The following is a 25211-nucleotide window of genomic DNA, read 5'->3' as shown; positions in this document are numbered from 1 at the left end:
CTGCCTCTCTCTCTTTCTCTGTGTCTCTCATGAATAAATAAATAAAATCTTAAAAAAAAAAAAAAGAATCCATGAAGTAGATATTACTATCTCCATGAGGACAAGGACTTGTCTTGCTAAGTGCTACATCCTCATTCTGTCACAGGAGTCAAAGGGTAAAACAGGAATTCAGTGGAGGAAAGGATAGGAACTGTTAAGGTGTGGTGTGTGCCCTATGCTGGATTCTTGGCATAGCCTATAAAGATGTTGTGTGGAACAAAAGGAAGAGAAAGAGGTATACCTGAGAAAGATTAAAATAGTGTGGAGTGGCAGAAAAAAAAAATAGCCTGGAGATCTGAATTCAAGTTCTGCCTTCGCCACCAACTATATGACTTCAGGCTAGCCACTTCCCTTTTCTGAGCCCTAGTTCCCACGTCCATAAAATATAGGTATCAGGTTAAACAAAGTGATTTATAAACCAGATCTTTACTGAGTACACATGGTGTGTAAGCGTGGGTAATACTTTGGTGAACTGGGCCCCTGCTCTCACAGAGCTTATATTCCACAAGAGGGAAACGGACAATGAAAGCAGTAAAATTCATAGATAGGATAATCAGGTGACAATAAGTACTATGAAGATAACAGAACAGGGGGGATGGTATAGTACAGGGTGCTGGTTGTGACTGGGTAGTGGGAGAAAGCCTCTCTGAGGAGACCACCTTTCAGCTGAGACCTGAAGGTAGTGGGCTGGCCAAAGGGTGGTCTGGCAGGGAGACATTTCAAGCAGGGGAAGCAGCAATGGCAGAGCCAGGCAAGTTCAAGAAACAAATGCTGTAACTTACTTTCTAGGATTCTGGAAACAGTGATGAATTGCTTGTATTGCTTAGGTCAGGGATTTATATTATGAAATCATTTGTTGGTGGTATGGGGTATTTGTTTCTTCATGGGAGTGCCTGGTTGGTATAGCGTCTTTCTGGAGCCCTTGGACACGTCTCTGTCTCCCTGGCTCTCCCACAGTGCTAGTTGCTCAGCTGATTCCCTGTGTAAATGCAGGCTCCATTTTAGCTGCAGACTCTAAAAGCAGACTGGAGAGCTGCCTCCTCAACTACTTACCTACAGCCTTGGAGATCCTTCTAGAACCCCCTCCCACCCCACCTAGTCTTCTCCCATTCTGACAAGCCAGGGCTTTCAGAGCACAAGGTTCAGCTTTCTTGTTTTCCTGTCAGAGCAGGAGCCAGAAAATGAAACAGGAAACAGAGCGGAAGAGGAGGGGGGTGGGCAGCAGAGAAGGAAAGGAAGGAGAAATTGCTGGAAAGTAGAGCTGAAGATCTGGACTAAGTTCTACCTCTAATGGGTGGCAGTTGAGCTGTTAGAAAACATTCTGACTTGTCACAAGAGATCTCTGTCCTTTTTTACAAACAGATTTTTAAGGTAATTTGTTATGCATAGAGGAAACCTTAAGAATGCATGTCTTTTTCCCTTGTGAATTCACAAAGCAGTTTTGTCTTTGCAAAACAGGATGCTGCTGGGAGCCTCATGGACTTCTAGAGATTCGAGCCACAACCTTAGGCCCCAACCACAACCTTAGGCCCCCATGGCGAGTGTGCACCACAGCTTTGCCGGTTCACTCACAAGCCTCTGGAACTGAGAACAAGTGTGTGTCACTGAAAAAACTGGGCAAGAGTCTTCTCCATTTTTTTTTCCCCCTTCTCCAACTCAGGACTAACATGTGATTTCTACCTTACCCACCTTACACACAACAGTATCTTAGGGCAGCTTAGGTCTCAGAGCCTGAAATGAGTTGTAATCAAAGAGTGCCGTCCCTGTCCCTCCCCCCAACCCCCCCCCCCCCCAACTGATAGGCTAGTTTTCTTTGCCTGGAGAGATAGCAACCATCCCTTTGTTCCCACCCACATCAGTAGCTGTGGCAGAAGATAAACCCCTCCCTCAGCCAGGGCTGTGGCCAGAGGCTAACCCAGACCCCAGCTCCGTTTAGAGGGCCGATAACTGAAACCACAGAAGGCTTTGGAATCCTGAGAAACAAGAAATCCACCAACGGAGAAGGATTTATTATCTCTTTCCTTGAAAGGAGGGTGCAAATTTGTTCTAACAGTTTCCGTTACGGGGTACCCACTGGCCGCTCCTCCCTAACAGCCGGTTTTGTTGAGTTAGCTGCTGCTGCTTCTTCTTTTTTGGCCCCACTTCCTACGAGAGCAACTGCTTGAATGAGGAAGAAGAGTCCGGGGGGCGGGGGGGGGGGGGGGGAGGCGTGCCCTGCACAGTCCTCATTAGCCACCTGAGGTGGGGCTGAGGATCCAAGTAGGACACGAGGTCCCCGGTATGTGGAGGAGGGGAAAGGCAGGGGGATCCCCCACTTTCCTCACACCCGGGACGCAGGGTGCCACTGCTGGCCACAGAAACCCCAAAGCTTTTCCTCCTGTTCAGAGACCATCTATTGTGTGCCGGGCCCCGTGATGAGCGGTTGATGCCTGACGGCAGGGAAAGTGCGGCTCCGGCTTCTGTGAAGAGGCCGCGGGGCGGCCCCAACTCCGGGAGCCTCCGCGCACACGCGTCGAGAACTCAGTGGATGTTTGCGGGATGCGACTCGAGCGAGAGCGCCGACTCTGCCACAGCAGCACGGCCAACGGAAGGCGGGGGAGGGGGCTTGGGGCGCATGAAGGGCCAGAAGGAACTCTTCAGGTGTCACTGAGGCGGGAAAGCGCCAAGGCACACAGCTCCGAGTCTTGGGTCTGAGCCATCCCCGCCCCGCGCGCCCGGAGTCAACATGGCCGCCGCGGAGGGGGGCGGGGCAGCTCCGAGTTCGGGCAGGAGGGGGGCGGGGCCGCCTCGGCGGAGCCGGTGCGCAGGCGCGGGCTGCTGGGGGCCCGGATGGAGGAGCTGAGGTTCGGGCCCCGCCTGGGAGGTCGAGACGGGCCGGCGCTCTGGACCCGGCGCCAGCTCGGGAGCCTTGGAGTTCTCGGGCGGGGGGGGGGGGAGGGAAGTCGTCAAACGGAGGCCGAGGGAAATGAGGCGGAGGCCGCCGAGAAGTGGGGAGCCCCGCCCCTCCGCCCTAGCGGCCTCCCGGTGCCGCCACTTCCTTTACAGCCTCCCGCCCTCCCCGGCCTTCCGGCCCGTAGGCCAGGTTCGGCCAGGCCCCGCCGGCCCCCTCGGGAGTAGCCCCAGCGCCGTGGCCGCTATGGGGAGAGGAGGTTCCCACTGCCTATTTGGGATTCTGTTAGAAAGGAGAGGGTTAGAATGGTCTCCGGACCCAGCTGGGCTGGCAGAACGCGGCCCCTGGCTCGCCGCAGCCAGCGACGCCTCTGGCCCCGAGGACCGGGTCATGGAGACTTCCCCACTCTAGAAGGACGCGGTCTTCCTCCGAGGGTGCCGGGCTCCAATTCAGGCTTCCCCAGAGTCTCAGGGCCTTCCCTTCCCTAAGCATACCCAGTAAGAGCATGCGCGGTCTTTGGACAAGTATTGGGCTAGGACTTGGGAGACCTGGGTCGTTACCCTGGCTCTGAAAGAGCACATCCCCTTTGGCCCGGTTGAGGGCCGGTGGGAAGACCATGAAGTTCTAAAAGGGGGGGAAAAATGACATTCTCTTTAAATATAGCCCTGGGTGTGCCCCTTGACCCCGATGAGCCTCAGTTTCCACATCCATAAAGTGGCGATGGTAATTATACTGGCTTCACAGGGTCTAATGAGATCTCTGATGTAAAAACCATGGAGATTTTTATTACTCACCACTCTGGGGATATTTATCTCACGGGAAAATAGAGTAAGCTAGTTGCTCTAAGTGTCCTGCCAATTCGTGTCTGATTTCGCAAAGGGCTTGTTGGGAAGTGAGGTCTGCAACTAGCCAAGAGGGACAACTCACTGGCTCTGTTTTGTTTTTTACTTGGTTTACCTGTAAGCTGAGTGTAGGTTACAAGTCTCCTGTGGTCGCGGGGCTAGAGCTTGACTCTGGAGAGAGGAAAGGAAGAATGGAAGCCTGGTGAAGAGGCAGAGGTGGGTTAAGCGCTTTTCTGTCACCAACTTTTCTTCTGCATGTGGGTGGGAAGTGAAGGAAGGGAAAAAGTGAATTCACCCGAAGATAGAGAATCGACGGCCGTGCGAGGTTGGCTGTACTTGTTTCTACAATTCCTCTCCATTCCGCGAGTCAAGATGCTGGAAACGTTGGGTGGACTAACAAACTACCGCGGCTCACTGGGGTTTTCAAAAGCTTGCCTTTGAACTGAATTTTGATGAGCAAACCGGTGTGGCGTTGACGGCCCCTCCCTTCCTCCAGGCCCCGGGTGGTGGAGTGGGCAGCGGGCGCCCCCTTGTGCGGAGGAAAGCGTACTGTTGCTATTGGCCAATCTTGCTCCTTTGCTGGTGAAACTGTATTTTCCTGTGGCTTCTGTGACTTAGGTCTTGATCTTAACATGAGATATGGTGGGAGGAATACTTAAAGCAGTGGCTTTATATCCCGAGCCAGTGAACTAGTGATGCCATATCTTGTTCTTGCCACTTCCACTCAATGAGAACACGGGCTTGAAATGCCTGTTTGTAATGCCAGGGCCTGGGGGTACGGTTGGGAGCAAGATAGACAAAGCCCCTGCCCTCGCAAGCAACTGAAATAAGCAATAGCAGCAAAGACGACGAAGCAGAGTACAATGAGAGCATATCAAATAGTCTAGTGAGCGTCAGAGAAGAATTCCAGAAACAAATGATACCTAAAGGTTTGATAGTAAATTTCTGTTAATTTCTCAGTTGATATGTTCTTTGGTTTAGGGATAGTTCACTCCAAATCAGTGAGCTGCCTCTGGAGCTCTTGCCACCACTTCTGACTTCCCAGACTGGTGTCTGAATGTTCTCTAGGAGTCATTGCTACTTCTTTTAGCCCAAGGAATTGTGTTTAAAAACAAAACAAAATAAAATAAAAGCCTTAAAGTTCATTCTTTGCCTCAGAATGGCTTTGCAGTTGTTTATAGATTGCTGCCATTCCAACAAAGAGATGGGGAAATAACAGTTTTCCCCATCCCTAGTAGTCGACTCTCTCTTCCCCCCCTGAGTTTGTTTTAGCAATGTGAGCTGGCTGAAGTCCTGCTGGGTGGTGGTTTTCTTTTCCTTCTCCACTTAATTTCACAGACCAGCTGAACACACATCAGAGAGCGAGGCTAGAGTGTGTAGTCATTATGGTCTTCCAGTTGAGTTCTGTGCCCCACTTTTGGGACTCTGGTTTGGGATGTAGTTTATTATTCTGGGCAAGAGGAAAAGGGCACACACCAAATAATAGTAACCACAACATGGGTTTGGTGGTACTTCTTCACACTTTCGGCCACTTTACCATCATGACAATTTTGTGAGAGAAAACAGGCTGGAAAAAAGAAAACAGTCTGATCCTATTTTATACATAAAGAACCGAGGCCCAGTAGGACTGAATGAGAACTTGTGAGTGACAGAGTCCGTACTTGAACCCAAGTCTTTAGTTCCCACACAGGGCTACATCGCGGGCTTTTAAAGATTTTCTGTGAGCTTACCTGCCACCTTCATGCCTATCTGTGTAGAACTTTCCTGACAATACAGTGCTTCCAAGTGACACCTTTTCGTTCATCTAGGCAGTTAGGCGGTTGAGTTTGCCATATAATGCTGAAGGGAGAGTCTCCTGTGAAGAATGCTTTCAAGAATTTACTTTGGTGGGGGGGAAAAAAAAGAAGAATTTATTTTCAGCCCACGTATGACATTTCTTCCTTGGGTTTTGGAGTTTAGAAGCCTGTGGGAGTTCAGCCCTGGCAGCAGCACCCCTGAGTTCCCAGCGGTGAGAGGATGTGGTCCCTGGACCAGTCCAGGAAAGAGGTGCTGAGGTTTGCAGTCAGCTGCCGTGTCCTGACTCTGGTGCTACAGGTCAGTCTCTGCTCTTTTGTCCTGAACATGCTATTGCCACATGACGGGGCTAGGCACCAAGAACCGTCCCCATAGTCTTTCTGCCTCCCAGGTGCCCTTCCATGTGGATGGAACCATAGACACCTACACCTGATCATTGAAAGGTGGGCAGGACTCTTAGAAATGGTCTGTGTTTTTTAAAAGATTTTATTTATTTTTTTAAGTAAACTCCACGCTAACGTGCACCTGAACTTACAACCCCAAGATCAAGTGTCTCATGCTCTACCAACCGAGCCAGCCAGGCGCCCAGAAATGGTTTATTAATCCCTTGTTTTACATGTGAACCAGCAGAGGCCCAGAAAGGTTCAATAGCTTCCCTAAAGACACATAGCAAGTTAGACAAGGGCCAGAATCAGACCCCAGCATTCCTAACTCCTGAGTTAGTGCTCTAATAGACCACGAGGTTCTGTAACCAGAGATGCCTGTAGGGTGCGACAGCCCAAGGCCTTGCCCTGGGTCCTCTTACCAGGAGACTGAGCATGGTGTCAGTCAGTTGAGCGGCTCTGTCCTGAGACAATCTGTATATTCGGCTAGTCAGCAATGTCTCCAGCTCTTTCCCGGGGCGGGGGAGGGGGTGTCTCCCTTGCTGCCTCACTCATCACAACCTTTGGAATGCATTTGCACTTTTGCAACTCCCTTTGCCCTCCAAGGCTCCCTTTGACACATTTTAATCCAGTTTCACACATAGATGAATTCTGTCTGGTGCCTAGCATAGAGCCTGGTGCTTACCTAGCATGTTCTCAGTGTGTGCTGTTGTTGACTGTATGTCAACGATGCAGGCATGTTATATTAGCATAGTTACGTGTGCTTTCTTCCCCCACAAATGCCATTTTCTGTTTCCTTTCTGGAAACCTCCTTTCTCCCTTCCCGCACTATGAGGCATAGCAGCCTCTATTTCATCCCAGGTTTAGTCAACAGTAGCTTCAGCTTGGAGACTGGGGCTGTTATCTGTTACTGTCACTCCTGTCCCATTCGTTTTCACTGTTTAAAGTGGCCTGATAAAGAAACTGACCAAAAAGAGAAAGAGCCTTCTAAGAATGGGGTTATACCCAAGTTGTGGGGCTGGGGAAACTGACCCAGTGATGGCTCCAAATAGCATCAGATGAGTGATTGGCAGGCCCCCCAGGGCAGGACTGTGAACTGGCATCTGGGATAGAGAACCAAGACTAATTCAGAGGGTGATTTGGAAAGGAGCATATCTCTTCTCCCCTCCTTCAACCACCATGATTGTATTAAGTGCCAGCTCTGTTCCAAGAACTGTGCTAGGTGGTGAGAATGAAAAGTTATGGTGTCTTTTCCTTTAAGTAGCTGACAATCAACTACTGTTGATTTCTTAGTGGTTTCAATATTAATAAAGCTGATACAACTAATCACTATCTCCTATCTTCCCAGCTCACTCCCTCTAGTACCCCAGTTCTAACTGCTCTTTCACCCCTTCAGGACTTATAATCCATTGATTCCACTGTCGTTTCACAGTGTCTCACCCACCTTATGGCTACTGTGCCCCTTCTTACCCAGGTAGATTCCATGGTCCACCAGGCATTCGTGCACAACTCACTTGCTTCCCTCTCCCTGGCTAAGTCACAAGACTGAAGCTCAGCTGTGGCTCAGTTTCATTCTGTCTCTACTTCTGCATCATGCCCAGAGAGAAACACATAGTTGTATTGACCAGTCTCTTTCTCTTCAAGATCTTTGGCCCAAGTGGGTTCTTTAGTGCTACCTGGCTATCTTAGTGTATCTCCCTGGCCCTTGCACCCTGCCATTCTCTCAGATTGTTCTGCACGTCATAATAATGTGGGGGAGCTTTAAAAAAATCTCAGTGACGAGGCTGTATCCCCTACTGGTTAAATCATTAATTCGGGGGGAAGGTCCCAGACATGCAGGCATCAGTATTTTTGAAACTCTCTAGATGATTCCAGTGCACGACAGCCTATTTTGATAACCAGGGTCATAGATGACTTATTTTATGTGTTTGTTTTTTTATTCAAGACCTTAACACCTTTTCCCCAACTTGCTTCCCTGAGCAAAAACTCAGAAAAATAGATGCAGTCAGAAGTGACCCTGGGCATGCTCCCACCACATCTGTATCACCTCTGTATCTCTGTGCCTTCACCGGTGAGGTGGGGCTAAACCTGGCTGTTCTCTCAGGCTTGCTCCCCTACCTGTGTAGCAGTTCCCACCCCCTTTTGCCTGCGCCAGCAATTCTCCTCTCTCCCCTGCATACTCAGTGGTTTCCTTTCCATGGGATTATTCCCATTCACAGATACTTCTCTCTCACATGGTTGTTCATCTACTACCCCATTTACAGCCAAACTTATCCAATAGTTGTCTGTATGCACTGTCTTCTTTCTCCTTTTCTCTGCTGAACCCAGTCCAGGCAGTCTTCTCTATCCTCCATAGAGGATAGAGAAATAGCTCTTGTCAAACTTACTAGTGACCTACACACTTCTAAAACCAGCAGTCACTTTTAAGTCCCCAGCTTCCTTGACCTACTAGCAGCATTTAATAGAATTGATCACTTCCTTGCTTGGTTCTAAGACCCCAGGCTCTCTTGGTTTTCCTTGTACCTCAGTGACTGTTCCTTCTTTATCTTCATTCTGGATCCTTACTCTGCTTCAAGCCTCTAAATGTTGACACGCCCAGAGCCCAATCCTCAGAATTTTTGTCTCTAGCCCTACTTCCTTCCCAGGTGATCTCATTCAGTCTCATGCCTTTAAATACCTTCTGTGCAATTATGACACCTGAATTTATGTCTCCAGCCCTGATCATTTTCCTGACCCTCAGACTTATATCTCACTGCCTCGTTGACTTCTGCACTGGAATGTATAACTCAAACTTAGTCTGGAACCGAACTCTTGCTTGTCCTCTAACAAATCTGTTCTTCCTCATTTTATTAAATGGTACTTCTTGCCTTCCAGTTGCTCAACCAAAATCCTAGCTCTCCTTCATCCCACAGGCTCTCTTCAATGCCATCATCCCAGATCACCGTGCAGAAGCCTTCTCTCCGCCTCACCTCACCCCCTCAGGCGTTGTGGACCAACTCGTGGAAGGTCTCCTGGGTGGCCTGTCTCACTGGGATGCTGAACACTTCCTGTTCATTGCCGAGCACGGCTATCTATATGAGCATAACTTTGCCTTCTTCCCTGGCTTCCCCCTGGCTCTCTTGGTGGGAGCTGAACTGCTGAGACCCCTGCGGGCATTACTGAACCTACGGAGTCGCCTGTTAATCTCAGTAGCATTGCTCAATTCTTTGTTCTCCGTGCTAGCCACTGTCGCACTTCATGACCTGGGCTGTCTGGTTTTGCGCTGTCCCCGCCAGGCCTTTTATGGAGCCCTGCTCTTCTGCCTCAGCCCCGCCAATGTCTTCCTGGCAGCTGGTTACTCAGAAGCTTTGTTTGCCCTCCTGACGTTCAGCGCCATGGGGCAGCTGGAAAGGGGCCGAAGCTGGACTAGTGGACTCCTCTTTGCCCTTGCCACTGGCGTTCGCTCCAATGGACTGGTCAACATTGGCTTCCTCGTGTATTCTCAGTGCCAGGGATTTCTGTCTTCTCTCATGGTGCTGAATCCTCTAAGACAGCTCTTGATGCTGATGGGCTCTGTGTTCCTGTCTTTGTTCACACTTGGCCTTCCCTTTGCCCTCTTTCAGTATTATGCCTACACCCAGTTCTGTCTGCCAGGCTCTGCCCGCCCCATCCCTAAGCCCTTGCTGCAGTTAGCTGTGGACAAGGGCTACCGGACTGTGGAGGGAAATGAGCCACCTTGGTGCTCCTGGAAACTTCCCTTAATATATAGCTATATCCAGGATCTCTACTGGAATGTTGGCTTTTTGCGATACTATGAGTTCAAGCAGGTGCCCAATTTCCTACTGGCTGCACCAGTGGCTATACTGGTTGCCTGGGCAACATGGACATATGTGACCACCCACCCATGGCTCTGCCTTACACTTGGGATGCGAAGGAGCAAGAACAGTAAGACCCGAGAGAAATCTCATCCTGGATTCCTCAGTCCTCGGGTGTTTGTGTACCTGGTCCACGCTGCAGCGCTGTTGCTGTTTGGTGTTGTCTACATGCATGTCCAGGTGAGGTGGGTTCCTGGCTGGGGTAAAGGTGTGAATACAGGCAAAACCCCTTGACCAGGGATGAGGAAGGCTGCTAGTCTCTCCCATTTGAGTGACCTGTACCTATTTATTCATTCAACAACTATTTGGGGGCTTTCCTTGTCCAGACCCTAATCAGACCACTGAAGAATGGAACATGAGTGCGATAAGATTGCCGCCCTAGTGGGTCTCATGGTAAAAGTGAGGAGATAGACATTTGACAGATAAAATTCTAGTACAGTGGGATGGAAGAGGAGCTGCTGTTTTCAGATAAAGTATTGTGGAAATGCAGAGGAAAAAGTAGCTAATGGACTGAAGGAGTTGAGGGAGTCATATTAAGGCTGGGTCCTAAAGAGTAAGAAGGAATTGCATTTAAGAGGCAGAGGAAGAACATTCTGGGAAAATGAAGGGTGTGTGTGCAGAGACACAAGAGTTGTAGAAGGATCTGATGTGACTGAGATAAAGGAATAAGCACAGAGGAGAGCTCGGGACCTTCCCCTCCATGTCCTGTTACACTGAGTGTCTACTGGAATGTTGACTCAAGGCACTCTCAGCTCTGGCAGGTGCTCAGTCTTTGAGGAGATCCCTTGTGCAATGTTTGGGGTGGGGTGGGGGATGGACAGAGGGATGGGAAGCCTTTGATACTTTAAATGTTTTTATTCCTGGCTAGGGCCCCAGTTCCCACATAACCCCGTGGAAGTTTTTTCCTCCATGCTGGCCACTCCTTAACAGCTTCTGCCTCTTGGAGGCGCACATTGACTGTTTGTAAAGTTTTCTGAGTTGTATGAGTAAGAGGCACAGGGGAAATAGAAAGTAGCATTCTGTGTTTGTAGCTGGATTAACTAGTAGAGTGAGTGCCAGCGCAGCTTAGAGTTTCCAGCTTAGATGAGGGAGGCCATGTGGAGACTTGGCTCTGAATTCCTCTAGGAGGGAAAATGTTGAACCACAGGATCCTCTGCCCCCTTTTCCCTCCTGTTTTGCCATCCCCGGGGGACGAGGGAACCACTTCAGGTTCCCATAGCCCCACGTCACAGCATTTAGAGTCCAGGCCCTAGGCTAAAATTGGACCCCATAGAGTTTTTAGTGCTGATTGGCCCATTATTGTAGTACTTAGCCGTAGCTTTGCTTATTTGTAACATTGAGGTCACCTGGCTGGTGTCACACACAGCTCTTTATAAGGCAGATTCTAAGTTCTGCTAAATCTCTTTTCCAGAACACTACATTTCTAGTTATGGGCCTATAGTTTCTTCAGCAGCAGGGAAGTCCCAGGCTGGTCCAATTTGAAGCAGTGATATTCTAATAAATGTGTGGGTTTCCCCCCCTCTTAATGATTTCCAGGTCCTCACCAGGTTTCTGGGTTCCTCCACTCCTATTGTGTACTGGTTTCCAGCTTATTTGCTTCAGAATCAAGAGCCACTGCTGAGATCCCCAGAGACTGTGCCTTGGAAGCCACTTGCAGGGGAATCTGTAGCAAGACAAAAGGTTCCCAGAAATTCTCTTGTGGGACTTCTGTACAACTGGAAAGCCTGTTCACTAGTCACACGATGTATTCTGAGCTACTTCCTGTCTTACTGGCTCCTGGGACTACTCCTACATTGCAACTTCCTACCTTGGACATGACCTGGAATCTCAGGGGTCTGGAAGTACAAATACACACTAGAACTGTGTGTGCTGCCCTGAGACCCTTGTTCTTTCCTTTAGGAACTTCCAGTCTCTCTGAAGGTTGATCAGGGATGGGAAGAATGTGAGCTACGGGAGAGCCCCCATCTGGTCCTGGCTATGGCAAATTTTAGAGCAGTACCTGTTTTCTCTGTAAGGGAAGAAATCTTACTCTAGGTTTAAAGTACACTTGGATTTGTCTTGTCAACCAAGCATAGCAGAGATGATTGTAAACTCACCACTGACCCACATGTAAATTTAAATGTAAATTATTTGAATATGAGTTTCATCAATGGCTCTAGCTGACAGGCTGATAATAGTTGACACATGATGGTGGAGGCCTGAACAAGTGTACTGGCAGTAATAAATAAAGTAGGGCCATCTTTTCTAAATGGGATATTGTTTCTATTATTGTCATGATTTGTTCATTTATTTATATGAAAAAATCTTGATATGCAAATTAAACAACTTTTGATTGTGCAATGAATTTATTTACTTATTTGCTTTTTTTTTTAAGATTTTATTTATTTATTCATAGAGACACATAGAGAGAGAGAAGCAGAGGGAGAAGCAGGCTCCATGTAGGGAGCCCGACATGGGACTCGATCCTGGGTCTCCAGAATCACACCCTGGGCTGCAGGCGGCGCTAAACTGCTGCGCCACCGGGGCTGCCTTATTTGCTTCTTTTTAAGTAGGCTCCACACTGGGCAGGACTTGAACTCACGTCACTAACCTGAGCTGAGATCAAGAGTCGAACACTTAACCAACCAAGTTAACCCACGTGCCCTTGAATTACGTTTTTAAAAATAAAACAAAATACTTAGGGAAAGGGATCCCTGGGTGGCTCAGCGGTTTAGTGCCTGCCTTCCGCCCAGGGCATGATCCTGGAGACCTAGGATCGAGTCCCACATCGGGCTCCTTGCATGGAGCCTGCCTCTCCCTCTGCCTGTGTCTCTGTCTCTCTGTCTCTCTCTCTCTCTCTCATGAATAAATAAATAAAATCTTTTAAAAAAAATACTTAGGGAAAAAGTCATGGTAAAATGAACATTGCACAAAGAGGCAGGAGACCTGGATTCTAGTCTTCTCAGGAGAGCCCCACTTATCAGCTGTGTGACCCTGGCGGAGTTTTCACAGCCCCAGTGACCTCCTCTGAAACTGGGGGAGATATTAGTGTACTGGGAGAGGTGAGGGGGTGGGCCATGTAATATAGTAGGTCCCTTTCTGCTTTAAGATCTTAAGAGCTGCTTTAAGAATGGAATCATCCCAGTCTAAACACGTAGAAGTTCAAACGTGATTTTAGGAGAAAATACCCTGTTCTCCTGCTTTCAGTGCTCCAAAGAAACTCTCCCTCCTTGGGTGCAACTCTGAGGAGTAACTTAAGTGACCTTTCCTCTGAAAGAAGAAAAGCAGCAACACCTGGCAAATAAGGTTCCTTGTTCTGTGTAAGTAAATCTGCTCCAGGCAAGTAAATCGTCTGAGCCGTGACTGGTTTTCCTGCTGTGCCCGAGGGCCTGTGCTTACTTGATTGGTAGACATGGGTCAGAGATGCCAACAAGGCAGCATGAATTCATAAATTGTTGCGCAGTCCAAGGTTGAATGAAATGTTATCTTCCTGGTCCCCATTTGGTTATGAGGCCATCACTGTGCTGGTAGTAAGAGCATTGACTTCTGCTGAGCTCTTTTTGCTCATTCTTTGAGTGAGGTAAGAGGCTTTGCATCATCACCACTCATTCCCTATTTGAGCCAAAAATTCCAACAAGCAGAAACTTCAAAATAGATGGGTAATCATAGCTTCTGGAGAGCACTGAGAATTGGAATTTTGACACACTCCCTCTGACCATGACAGAAAGCTAAACTTGCCAGCTGAAGGGAAGCTCCTGGCTGAGCCCCAACACCCTCTGTTGGAGCCTCTAGTCAGCCTGGCCAATAAGCATTTCCCATCCATTGCCCCAGCTTTAGCACAGCTGAGAGCATTTGGTCCAGAGTCAAATGCTTCTGAAAATGTACACGCAGATTGGGGCAGCCCTCTGCCTTCTGCCAAGACACCCGAGTGCCCTTCTTGGCAAAAGAGGATAACCCCTGCCCTAGTGTCCCTCCAGTTGGCAGAAATTGCTCCCTCCCTCCTCACCAACAGCTGCAAATCCAGGGACTTCCACCCTGTGTGTAGGAAGATTTGAGGTCCTGTTTCAGCTCTGTATTGCAGAGATAGGAGCACTAGATCCTTTGCTCTCATGGATTCTCCTCTTTCTCTCTTTTTGGGGGATATTCAGGACAGATTGCTCCCACAAATACATTCAAGGACCAGAAACCCTATAAATGGAAATTCCACCTTCTCAACTAATACCAAGGAACCAAACTGGTATGCTGCAAAGGCCATTATGGCTACAGTTGAACATAGAGGAGATAACTGAGGACCCCAGCTAGGTGGACTAACCTGGTGTGTGACTTGCAGACAGACACAGTTCTCTCTCTGAACTTGGAGGGATCTAGTTGCTGTTCTCCAAGGATCTAAGGAATGGGCTGATTTTATGGCCAGCAGCTGTCCTTTTACCATCCTATTAACAGTCTTTAATAGTCTGGGAGAGGGACATGAAGGGCCCAAGGCAGGAAGCTTCCTGTTTACCCTGAGGCCTAACAATGCTGCAGCTGGGTTGGGCGTCTACAATTTCAGAGAAAAGTCATTTCCTTCTGAGACCCAGCTAAAACAGAAACCAGACGCTTCATACACCTAAGAAGTAGATGCTTTTTTGTTCTTTAATGAAGGTGGGAGGAGAGGGAGTGTTTGACATGTCTTTACCAGTCCCCTTGGGGAAAAAATCACTTCTTTTCCTGAACAGACCTTCTCACCTTCATCTAAAAATGTAGTGTGCAGGCTCACAGGATTTGAAATTGATCAATTCCTTCAACAATTGTTTATGAATGCCTATTTTAGGAACTAAAGATGACTCTATACCTCCTGTCCTCAAATAATTATATAATAGATTTAGTAGCAGATACACAGAAACTTTAATCAAGATAGAAACTGATAGGGACGGGACACCTGGGTGGCTCAGCAGTTGAGCGTCTGCCTTTGGCTCAGGGTGTGATCCCAGAATGCCTGGATCGTGTCCCATATTGGGCTCCCTGCATGGAGCCTGGTTCTCCCTCTGCCTGTGTCTCTGCCTCTCTCTGTCTTTCATGAATAGGTAAATCAAATCTTTAAAAAAGAAAAGAAACTGACAGGGACACCTGGGTGGTTCAGTTGGTTAAGTGTCTACCTTTGGCTCAGGTCATGATCCCAGGGTCCTTGGATTAAGCCCCACATGTATCTGGCTCCCTGCTCAGTGGGAAGTCTATTTCTCTCCCCTGCTCCGCCCCCCACTTGTGTGCACTCTCTCTCTCAAATACATAAATAAAATCTTTTTTTAAAAAAAGATTTTATTTATTCATGAGAGACCGAGAGGGGGCGGGCAGAGACACAGGCAGAGGGAGAAACAGGCTCCATGCAGGAAGCCTGATGTGGGACTCGATTCTGGGTCTCCAGGATCACGCCCTGGGCTGAAGATGGTGCTAAACTGCTGAGCCACCCGGGCTTCCCCATAAATAAAATCTTAGAAAAAAAAAAAAAATAGAAACTGGTAAATTCTGGGGACCAAAGGGCCACATAAACTTCTCACTCTGTACCTCCCTCCTTGAACTTTTATGATGAGAAGGAATTAAAGTTTTGTTTGTATGCTTATGAAAAGATAAGTACAGAATAAGTCCTCTGTAAATTCACACAAGGTGGAGATCCCTTCTATCTTAGAATACCTGAACAGACTTGGTGGGGAAATAGCCTTTGAGCTAGACCCTAAAAGATGGAAAGGATTTGAAAGTTAAGGGCAGAGAATGAGTATAGGAAGCAGGCAGCAGAACAGGACAGGGAGAGCTCAGTGTGAGTAGGACTGAGGTATTATCATTGAGAGCTGCTGTGGACTGATGTATCAATGTGAGCCAGATACTGAATCTCTGAGCCTCAGTTTACTCATCTGTGAAATGTGGATAACACTCCACCTCATAGATATGAATAACATTATCTCAGGGTTATCATGGAAATTAAATGAAAAGTATTTTATTTTTTTAATGATTTCATGTACTTATTTGACAGACACACACAAAGAATATGCAAGCAGCGGGAGTAAGAGAGGGAGAAGCAGACTTCCCACTGAGCAGGGAGCCTAGCATGGGGCTCCATCCCAGGACTCCAGGATCATGACCAGAGCTGAAGGTAGACACTCAACCGACTGAGCCACCCAGGTGCCACAAATGAAAAGTATTTAGAACAGTATGACAAAGGAGTAGCTGTATAGTTGGAATATGCTGAGTTTGCAGTGCCAACAGCACTTTGATAGGCCGGGAAATGTGGAAGTGGAGACAAAGAGAAAAGTCAGTGAGCCATCCACACAGACATTACAGCCGCCAAGATATTGGATGGGATCGTCAAAAGGAAAAATGTAGAGAGAGAAGGCTCGTGAGACCTTGGGCAAGTGATTTAACTTCTCTAAACCTGTTTTTTCACCCCCAAAATGGGGTTGATAGCACCTACCACACAGAGTAGTTATGAGGATTAAATGAGACACTAGATAAAGCACTAGCGCAGCCCGTAGCCCACAGTAAGAACATCATGAATGGTAGCTATTCCTCTTCTTCCTCCTCCTCTTCCTTCTCCTCCTTTCACCACCATCATCATCATTAAAGGACTAGAAAAAAATAGTATCAGAGAAGAAAGTGTTTGAAGAAGAAATAAATGATTACCAGGGTCATATACTATTAAGGAAAGGATTAGAAGAGCTATTGAATTTAGGGATTAGAGATATTATTCAAGATAGACTATCTGCTGTAATAAACAACTTCCAAAACTCAGTGGCTTCATCATAAAAGTTCCTTTCTTGTTTACATCGTAGGCTTGTGCAGGTTTGGGGAGGGAGGCCTGTTCTACCCAATCATTTGGGACCTGGGCTTCTTCCATTTTGTGACTCTCCCCTCATCTAGATGCTCCCAGTCCTTTGCTTTCAGAGGTTTTAAGAGGCCAGGTGTGGGAGAAATGGACATCAGTCCCATTTCATGCCCCTAGCCTCAGTCACACATCACATCTAACTGCAAGGGAGGCTGAGAAGTAGGGTTGCCAGCTGAAATACAGGATGCTCAGTGAAATTTGAATTTTGGGTAAATACATATTTTTTTCCTGTATAATTATGTCCCAAATGTTGTACAGGATATACTTATACTAAGAAATTTTTTGTTGTTTATCTGAAATTCAAATTTCACTGGGCATCCTGTGTTTTTATTTGCTAAATCTGGCAACTCTAGTGGGACGGGACATGAAGTCTGGATGTGGGTTTAGGAAGAAGAAAACACAGACTTCTTGTGTGTTCCAGTCTGTCTCTGTCTTTCTAAGCCAAATACCTGTTTTTGCTCTTCTCACAGAGAGAACACACCCCTTCCTAAAGGAGATAACCTCAAATCCCATCCAGTCACTAAATTCAGCTCCATGTCTCTCAGCTTCTGATATGGTTCCTTATGAACTAAAAAAACAAAATATATAATGGTAGAGCAAGAATAACCTCAATACAGACATCTAGCCAGGAAAGGAAAGAATTGAAGGTGTATAGCAGTCTCTGGTCCAAAGCAGTTCTGAATCTCCCTGGTCAGACTGACAAAGTCTTCTTCCCTGGGGCTGAGGGTGGGGGCATTCCTTGATTAGACCTTAATTTGTTCTGGAAGGGACTCCTCTATCCAACCTTCTCCTTGCCTCCTGGCTGAGCCCTCTGGCTTCTTGACTATCCCTTCATGGCCACGTCTGAGATGGATGACCTCCTTGGAGAATGTGCAGCGATCACGGTTCCCTTCCTGCTGGTGCCAGCATAGGGGATCTAAAAGTGATTTTAGATCTTAGCCAGCCAGAGGCACCCATGCATGTCTGTGTGTGTGTGTGTGTGTGTGTGTGTGTACTAAAATATACATAACAAAATTTACCATTTTAATCACTTTGAAGTGTAACATTCAGTGGATTAGTATATTCATATTATTGTGCAACAAGCACAACCATCCATCTCTGGAACTTCTTCATCTTCTCAAACTAAAACTTGATACCCATTCAGCAGTATCACCCCTTTTCCCCTACCCTCCCAGCCTCTGGCAATCATCATTCTACTTTATGTCTCTATGAATCTGACTGCTCTATCACAGTCTGTCCTTTGGTGACAAGCTTATTCTACTTCACATAATGTCTTCAAGGTTGATCCACACTGTAGCATGTGTCAAATTGTCCTTTCTTTCCATGGCTGAATAATATTTCATTGTATGAATATACCACATTTTGTTTACCCATTCATTGATCAGTGGATAGTTTGGTTGCTTCCACCTTTTTGGCTATTATGAATGATGCTGCTGTGAACATTGGTAGACAAGTTTCTGTTCAAGTCCCTGCTTTCAATTCTTTTGGGTATAGACCCAAAATTGGAATTGCTGGATCATATGGTAATTCTATGTTTAATTTTTTTGAGGAACTGTCATGCTATATTCCATAGCAGCTATGCTATTTTACATTTCCATGAGCAATGCACAAAGATTCAAAGTTCTTCACATCCTCACCAACACTTGTTTTACTTTTTATTTTTTATTTTATTTTTTTTTAATTTTTATTTATTTATGATAGTCACACAGAGAGAGAGAGAGAGAGAGAGAGGCAGAGACATAGGCAGAAGGAGAAGCAGGCTCCATGCACCGGGAGCCCGACGTGGGATTCGATCCCGGGTCTCCAGGATCGCGCCCTGGGCCAAAGGCAGGCGCCAAACCGCTGCGCCACCCAGGGATCCCTTGTTTTACTTTTTAAAGTAGGCTTCACACCCAACATGGGACTTGAACTCATGACCCTGAGATTAAGAGTGGCATGCTCTTTGAGCCAGCCAGGCACCCCTGTTTTGTTCGTTTTATTTATTTTATTTATTTATTTTTTATTACTTTAAAAAATTTTTTATTATTCATTTTATTTTTTTTTAAAGATTTTAAAGAAATTTATTCATAAGACAGACAGAGAGAGAGAGGCAGAGACATAGGCAGAGGGAGAAGCAGGCTTCATGCAGGGAGCCCAATATGGGACTTGATCCCGGGACTCTGGGATCGCAGCCTGAGCCAAAGATAGGCACTCAACCACTGAGCCTGTTCTGTTTTAGATAATAGCGATCTGGGGCAGCCCAGGTGGCTCAGTGGTTTAGCGCCGCCTTTGGCCCAGGGCCTGATCCTGGACAACCCAGGATTGAGTCCCACGTCGGGCTCCCTGCATGGGGCCTGCTTCTGCCTCTCTCTCTCTTTCTGTGTCTCTCATGAATAAATAAATAAAATCTTTTTTAAAAAAATTAAATAAAAAAAAATAGTAGCAATCCTAGTGGGTGTGAGGTGGTATGTCATTGACATTTTGATTTTGTATTTCCCTAATGATAAGTGATGTTGAGCATCTTTTCGTCTGCTTATTGGCACATGAAATATATATCTTTGGGGAAATGTTTGTTGAGATCCTTTGTCCATTTTTTAAAAATATTATTTATTTATTTATTCATGAGAGACAGAGACACAGGCAGAGGGAGAAGCAGGCTCCATGCAGGGAGCCTGACATGGGACTCAATCCCAGATCTCCAGGATCATACCCCAGGTTGCAGGCGGCGCCAAACCGCTGCGCCACCGGGGCTGTCCTCCTTTGTCCATTTTTAAATCAGGTCACTTGTTTTTTGTTGTTGAGTTGCTAGAGTTGTTTATATATTTTGTATATTAATCAGATATATGATTTGCAAATATTTTCTCCCATTCCATAGGTTGCCTGGCTGCCTTATCACTTTGTTCATAGTGTCATTTGATGCCCAAAAGGTTTTAATTTTGATGAAGTCCAATTTATCCACTTTTCTCTTGTTGCCCATGCTTTCAGTATTATTTGCAGAGTCATTGCCAAATCCAGGGTCATGAAGTTTTGTTCTTTGTTTTCTTCTGAGAGTTTTATGATTTTAGCTCTTATGTTTAGAACTTTTATCCATTGGGGGTTAATTTTTATATGTGATGTGAGACAAAAATCTAATTTCCTTCTTTTCATGTGGATCTCCAGTTTTCCCAGCACTATTTGTTGAAAAGACTGTTTTTTCCCCATTGATTGGTCTTGGAGCCTTTGTTGAAACTATCTGACCATATATATATGCAAGGATTTATTTCTAGGTTCTTTAATTTATTCCATTGGTCTGTATGTCCATCTTTATGCTGGTACCATACTGTTTTGATTCCTATAGCTTTGCAGTACATTTGGAAATCACGAAGTATGAGACCTTCAATTTATTCTTCTTGTTCAAAATTGTTTTGGCTATTCAGCATCTCTCGAGATTTCATATGAATTTTAGACAGACAAAGCCTTTTTAATTAATTAATTTTTGACAAAGCTTTTTTAAAATTTGGGTTCATGGTTTCTTTGGCAATACAATTGCCTCAAAATCTTTTTTTTTTTAAGATTTTATTTATTTATCATGAGAGACACAGAGAGAGGCAAAGACACAGGCAGAGGGAGAAGCAGGCCCCATGCACGGAGTCCGACGTGGGACTTGATCCTGGGTCTCCAGGCTCAGGCCCCGGGCCAAAGGCGGCACTAAACTGCTGAGCCACCCGGGCTGCCCTCTCAAAATCTTTTTGGTATATAAGTCAGAGTTCTCTAGAGAAACATAACAAATGGGTTGTTTGTTTGTTTGTTTGTTTGTTTATTTATTTATTTATTTATTTATTTATTTATTTATTTATTTATTTATTTATATTCATAGAGACACAGAGAGAAAGAGAGGCAGGTCTCCAGGATCACACCCTGGGCTGCAGGTGGCACTAAACCACGGCGCCACCAGGGTTGCCCGGGTTGTATATTTATATATGTGTGTGTGCGCATATAGCGTAGGGGAGATAACTGGCTCGTGACTACAGAGGCTGGCAAGTCCAAAATCTGCAAGGTAGGCCAGTGGCTAGACACCATGGAGGAGTTGGTAGGCCATTCAAGTCTGAAGGCAGCCTCCTTGGCAGAATTCCCTCTTTCTTAGGGGAAGTCAATCTTTTTTTTTTTTTCTATTAAGGCCTTTGACTGATTAGATGAGGCCCACCTACTTTATGAAGAATAACCGGCTTTACTAAAGTCTACTGATTTATTTATTTATTTATTTATTTATTTATTTATTTAAAGATTTTATTTATTTATTCATGACAGAGAGAGACAGAGACAGAGACAGGCAGAGGGAGAAGCAGGCTCTGTGCGGGAAGCCTGACATGGAACTCGATCCCGGGTCTCCAGGATCACACCCCGGGCTGAAGGTGGCACTAAACCGCTGGGCCACCAGGGCTGCCCCGAGTCTACTGATTTAAATGTTAGTCTAGGGATGCCTGGGTGGCTCAGCGGTTTAGCGCCTGCCTTCGGCCCAGGGCGTGATCCAGGAGTCCCGGGATCGAGTCCCACGTCGGGCTCCCTGCAGGGAGCCTGCTTCTCCCTCTGCCTGTGTCTCTGCCTCTCTCTATCTCTGTGTCTCTCATGAATAAATAAATAAAATCTTTAAAAAAATAAAATAAATGTTAGTCTAACCTTATGGGACACCTGGCTGGTCCAGTTGGTGGAGCATGTGACTTTTGACCTTGAGGTCATGAGTTGGAGCCCCACATTGGGTGTGGAGATTACCTTAAAAAAAAATTTAGGAAAAAAAATAAAAAATAAATAAAAAATATTTTAGGGACACCTGGGTGGCTCAGTGGTTGAGCCTCTGCCTTTGGCTCAGGGCACGATCCCAGTTTAGGGATGGAGTCCCACATCGGGTTCCCTGTGAGGATCCTGCTTCTCCCTCTGCCTATGTCTCTGCCTCTCTCTGTGTCTCTCATGAATAAATAAATAAAATCTTTTAAAAAATATTTTTAAAAATGTTAATCTCACCTTTAAAATACCTTCACAGAAACATCCAGAATAATATCTGACCACATATCTGTGTATTCTGGCTTAGCCAGACTGACTGCAAAATTATTACAACAGGTTTCTGCTCTGTTTGCTTCCAGATGCATGTGACACTAACCACTCTCAAGTTCTTTCCTAGATAGAATTATCAAGCTAATGTATTTATTTGCTTTGACACTTCTTGCCTCACTCTTTTTTAAAAAAAATTTATTGAAAGAGCACAAGTGCATGTGAGTGGGGGGAGAGGCAGAGAGAGAGGGAGAGAATCTCAAGCTGACTCCGCGCTGAGTGCAGAGCCTGACCCGGGGCTTGACCTCACAACTCTTGAGATCACAACCTGAGCCAAAATCAAGAGTTGGACACTTAACTGAATGAGCCACCCAGGCACTCCCCTCCCATCTCACTCTTAATGTAATGATGGCTACACCAAAGTCATGTGAAATGATAAGAGAGAAGGCCACACTCTTCAGCTGATATTTGCCTTACAGGTGTTGACATCTTTCAAGACCATTTTCAGTCTTATACTATTTGTTTTCTAGGAGCAGTTTTTCTGATTCTGAAAGACCCGTTATCTCTGGACTTTATTTCCCTTCATCTCTGCTTGAAAACCAGCTAATTCTCACCTAAGTTCACCTCTTTTTTCTAATGCTTTATAAAAGCACCCATCCCAGTTGTTAAGTTATTGTCTCTCAGCTCTAAATCCACTGTTCTGCTTTCTACTATGAGATGCTGGAGCTGGGACTCAGCAATCACATTTCTGCTTTGTCAGCGGGCTCTGTGCTTGGCTCTGCCAATAAGGGCCACTAGAGGGAGATAGTAAGTCCAGAAGAGGAAGAAAGGCTCCCTTCCTCCATTTGCTTCCTTTTCCTGTGAGGTCACTCTAGCAAAGCTCCTTCACCTGGGCAGCAGCCTTTCCTTCTTATAACAGCAGCTGAATCCACTTTGCAGAGTTTTTCGACAATTGCAGAACGAGCATCATGGTGTCCCAGTCAGAGACACCAGCATCAGCCATCTGGTACTCCTTCCTCAGCGCTGTTGGTCCCTCCTCCACTTTCAGAGACACAAGACACGAGCACCAGACTTAAGAGGTCTGTTTCAGCTCTGTGGAGCCCCTCTTTTAAGTGTCCAAGTTATCATAATTCCAAATGCTTCCCTTTGTCCTCCTAGCCCTATGAGTTATAGACGCCTCCTGCTGTTGCTGCCTCCATGATATCTCAGAGTTGTCTTTTTACCTTTTCAGTTAGTTAACAGCTTTATACCTAGTTAACTCTTCCAACTATTCTTTATATTAAATTCCCTCTGTCCAGTGACTGGTATGGTTTCTGTCTCATTGGCTGGATCCTGACTGATACAGAAAATGGTACTAGGAGGGGGCCCCAGGAAATACACCTCAAAAGATGGGACTAGAGATCTGGTTTGGTTGTGTCATTGAGTTTCAATGTGCTGAGATCTTTGCCAATGAGAAACACAATGCAACTAATCCAAGGCATGCTGTGGTATCATGATTAATCAAATCATCACCTGTGGTTATTTGTGATGACGTGTCAATTCAAGCAAGTGCCTTGGGGGCCCAAATGGTTGTTGCACTTGACTGTTATGGCAGTGATGATGACTATGGGGACCTGGTATTACAGGAATGCTTCTGAATGCATCAGAGTCCTTGCACAAAAATGACAAGCTTGCTTGGGTCTTTAAACTCTCAGCCTAAGTCATGGTCAGAGAGTCCTAGAGCTTTCAGGATCTCTTATTTCTTCTAGCCCTCAGACTTATTTGCTACAAATAAAATACTATGCATGTTGCTGAATTACAACAGTTGAATTCAGTCTTGTTAAGTATTTCTGGTGATTGAGAAGGAGTGGGACCTGAAACTTGGAATGGGCACATCTGGCTTGACTCTCAGTCTCCTCCATTCTTCGAGCAGATGGCAAAGGGAGCAAAGATCAGCCCCTGGAAGTTTTATGAGCTGGCTCGTCATTTCCACTCATATCCCATTAGCCAGAATTCAGTCACTTGGTCACACCTATCTGGAAGAGAGGCTTCTCTCTTCTCTCTTCTCTGGGAACTGTGGGTGTTGGTGAGAATGAGTAGTTTATGTCACACTAGATGGGTCACTAGTGACATTTAAGATAGAAAGGTTTTGGGTTTTTTTTAAGATTTTATTTTTAAGTAATCTTTACACCCAATGTGGGGCTTGAAGTTAAACCCTAAGACCAAGAGTTGCATGCTCTTCCGACTGAACCAGCCAGGTGCCCCAAGATAGAAGTTTTAGGGGAGTGATGTAGACAGAGGTTAAATTGTTAAAAGAAATGAATAGGTGACATGGAAGTTGCAGCTACTATTTAAATAAGAGAAAAAGATAAACCTGACGCTAGAGTGAGGAGGTAGTCAAATGGAATGCTGTGTCTGTTATTGGCATTTTAGTTTTGCTATTTATTTATTTATTTATTTATTTATTTTTAAAGATTTATTTATTTGAGAGAGAGTGTGTGTAGGTGTGCACTCCAAAGTGGGGCTCATCAAACCCCGAATCTTTGGCATCAAGGGCATGGCTAGGCAGCTTCTGGCATGTGTAACAATTAGTGATCCTTGAGGTCACTGTTGTTACCTTTCTATCCCTCTGTATTATGTATTTTTTTTTCCCACTGAGGTGCATTATGTATTTTTTTAAAGATTGATTAATCTTAGAGAGCAAGAGAGAGTGCACACAGTGGGGAGGGGCAGAGGAAAAGAAAGAATCCCAAGCAGACTCCATGCTGAGCTTGGAGCCTGAGCTGGGGCTTGATCTCATGACCCTGAGATACTGACCTAAGCTGAAACCAAGAATCAGATGCTCAATGGACTGAGCCACCCAGGCCTCCCTGCATTCTGTATTTTGATTTTTGTTTCTTACTCTCTCCTAGTTTCTAGCTCTCTCTTTTCCTATACTTTTCCTTAGGTTTTCCAGTAACCCCCGTGCGGTGGACAGAACCTAAGGTAACACCCAGTGACTCCTGCCTCCTGGTTTTCACATAAAAGTGTGATCCTCGTTTTGAGTTCAAGTGGACCTCTGACTTTCTTCTAGCCTATAGAACATGGCAAAACTGATGGGATATCTCTCCCACTACATACATAGTAAGTTACATTATGTGAAACTCTGTCTTAGCACACTGGAGCTAGAGACTCTCCTTGTGGGCCTGATGGAGTGAGTAAACAGCCATGTTGTAGAAGCCCACATGACATAACCCCCAGGAGCTGCGGATGCCTCTGGAACCAGCTGACAGCCATCAAAAACCCCAGGCCTTGAGCCATACAGTCCAAAGGAAATAAGTTCTGCCAAGAAAACCTGAAGGCGCTTGCATGTGGATTCTTCCCCAGTTGAGTCTCTGGGTGAGGATGCAGCCTTGCTGATAACCTTGATTATAGCCTTCTGAGACCTGGAGCAAAAGATTCAGCTGATAGGGCTGAGGCTCCTGACCTGAACCTCAGATAATGTATGTTGTTTTAAGCCACTAAATTTGTGATAATTTGAATCACAGCAATTTGGAAAATGAATACACCTAAAATTCTTGAAAAATACTGGGGCCCTGTGGCATCAACCCTACA

The 25211-nt window shown here is 46.0% G+C and overlaps 1 protein-coding gene across 12 annotated transcripts; it reads left to right on the top strand.

The window, feature by feature from the left end:
- The first annotated feature begins 1614 nt into the window (after positions 1 to 1614).
- PIGV (phosphatidylinositol glycan anchor biosynthesis class V) lies at positions 1615 to 12146 on the top strand. 12 transcript variants are annotated; one of them, XM_025447036.3, is made up of 5 exons: positions 1615 to 1633; positions 3894 to 3987; positions 5731 to 5865; positions 8843 to 9982; positions 11339 to 12146. In XM_025447036.3, exons 3-5 carry the CDS (start codon positions 5788 to 5790, stop codon positions 11618 to 11620), a joined length of 1500 nt encoding a protein of 499 aa, XP_025302821.1. In that variant the 5' UTR covers positions 1615 to 1633; positions 3894 to 3987; positions 5731 to 5787; the 3' UTR covers positions 11621 to 12146. The 12 variants fall into 12 exon arrangements, with proteins under 12 accessions (XP_025302821.1, XP_025302819.1, XP_035569800.1 ...); XM_025447034.3 differs by lacking the exon at positions 1615 to 1633 and adding an exon at positions 2279 to 2317; XM_035713907.2 differs by lacking the exon at positions 1615 to 1633 and adding an exon at positions 2335 to 2679.
- Positions 12147 to 25211: the final 13065 nt, after the last annotated feature.

Source organism: Canis lupus, chromosome 2 (assembly GCF_003254725.2).
Source record: "Canis lupus dingo isolate Sandy chromosome 2, ASM325472v2, whole genome shotgun sequence".
Lineage (NCBI taxonomy): Eukaryota > Metazoa > Chordata > Mammalia > Carnivora > Canidae > Canis > Canis lupus.
Note: the sequence above shows the minus strand (reverse complement) of the source record. Positions and strands in the feature narration are given on the sequence as shown.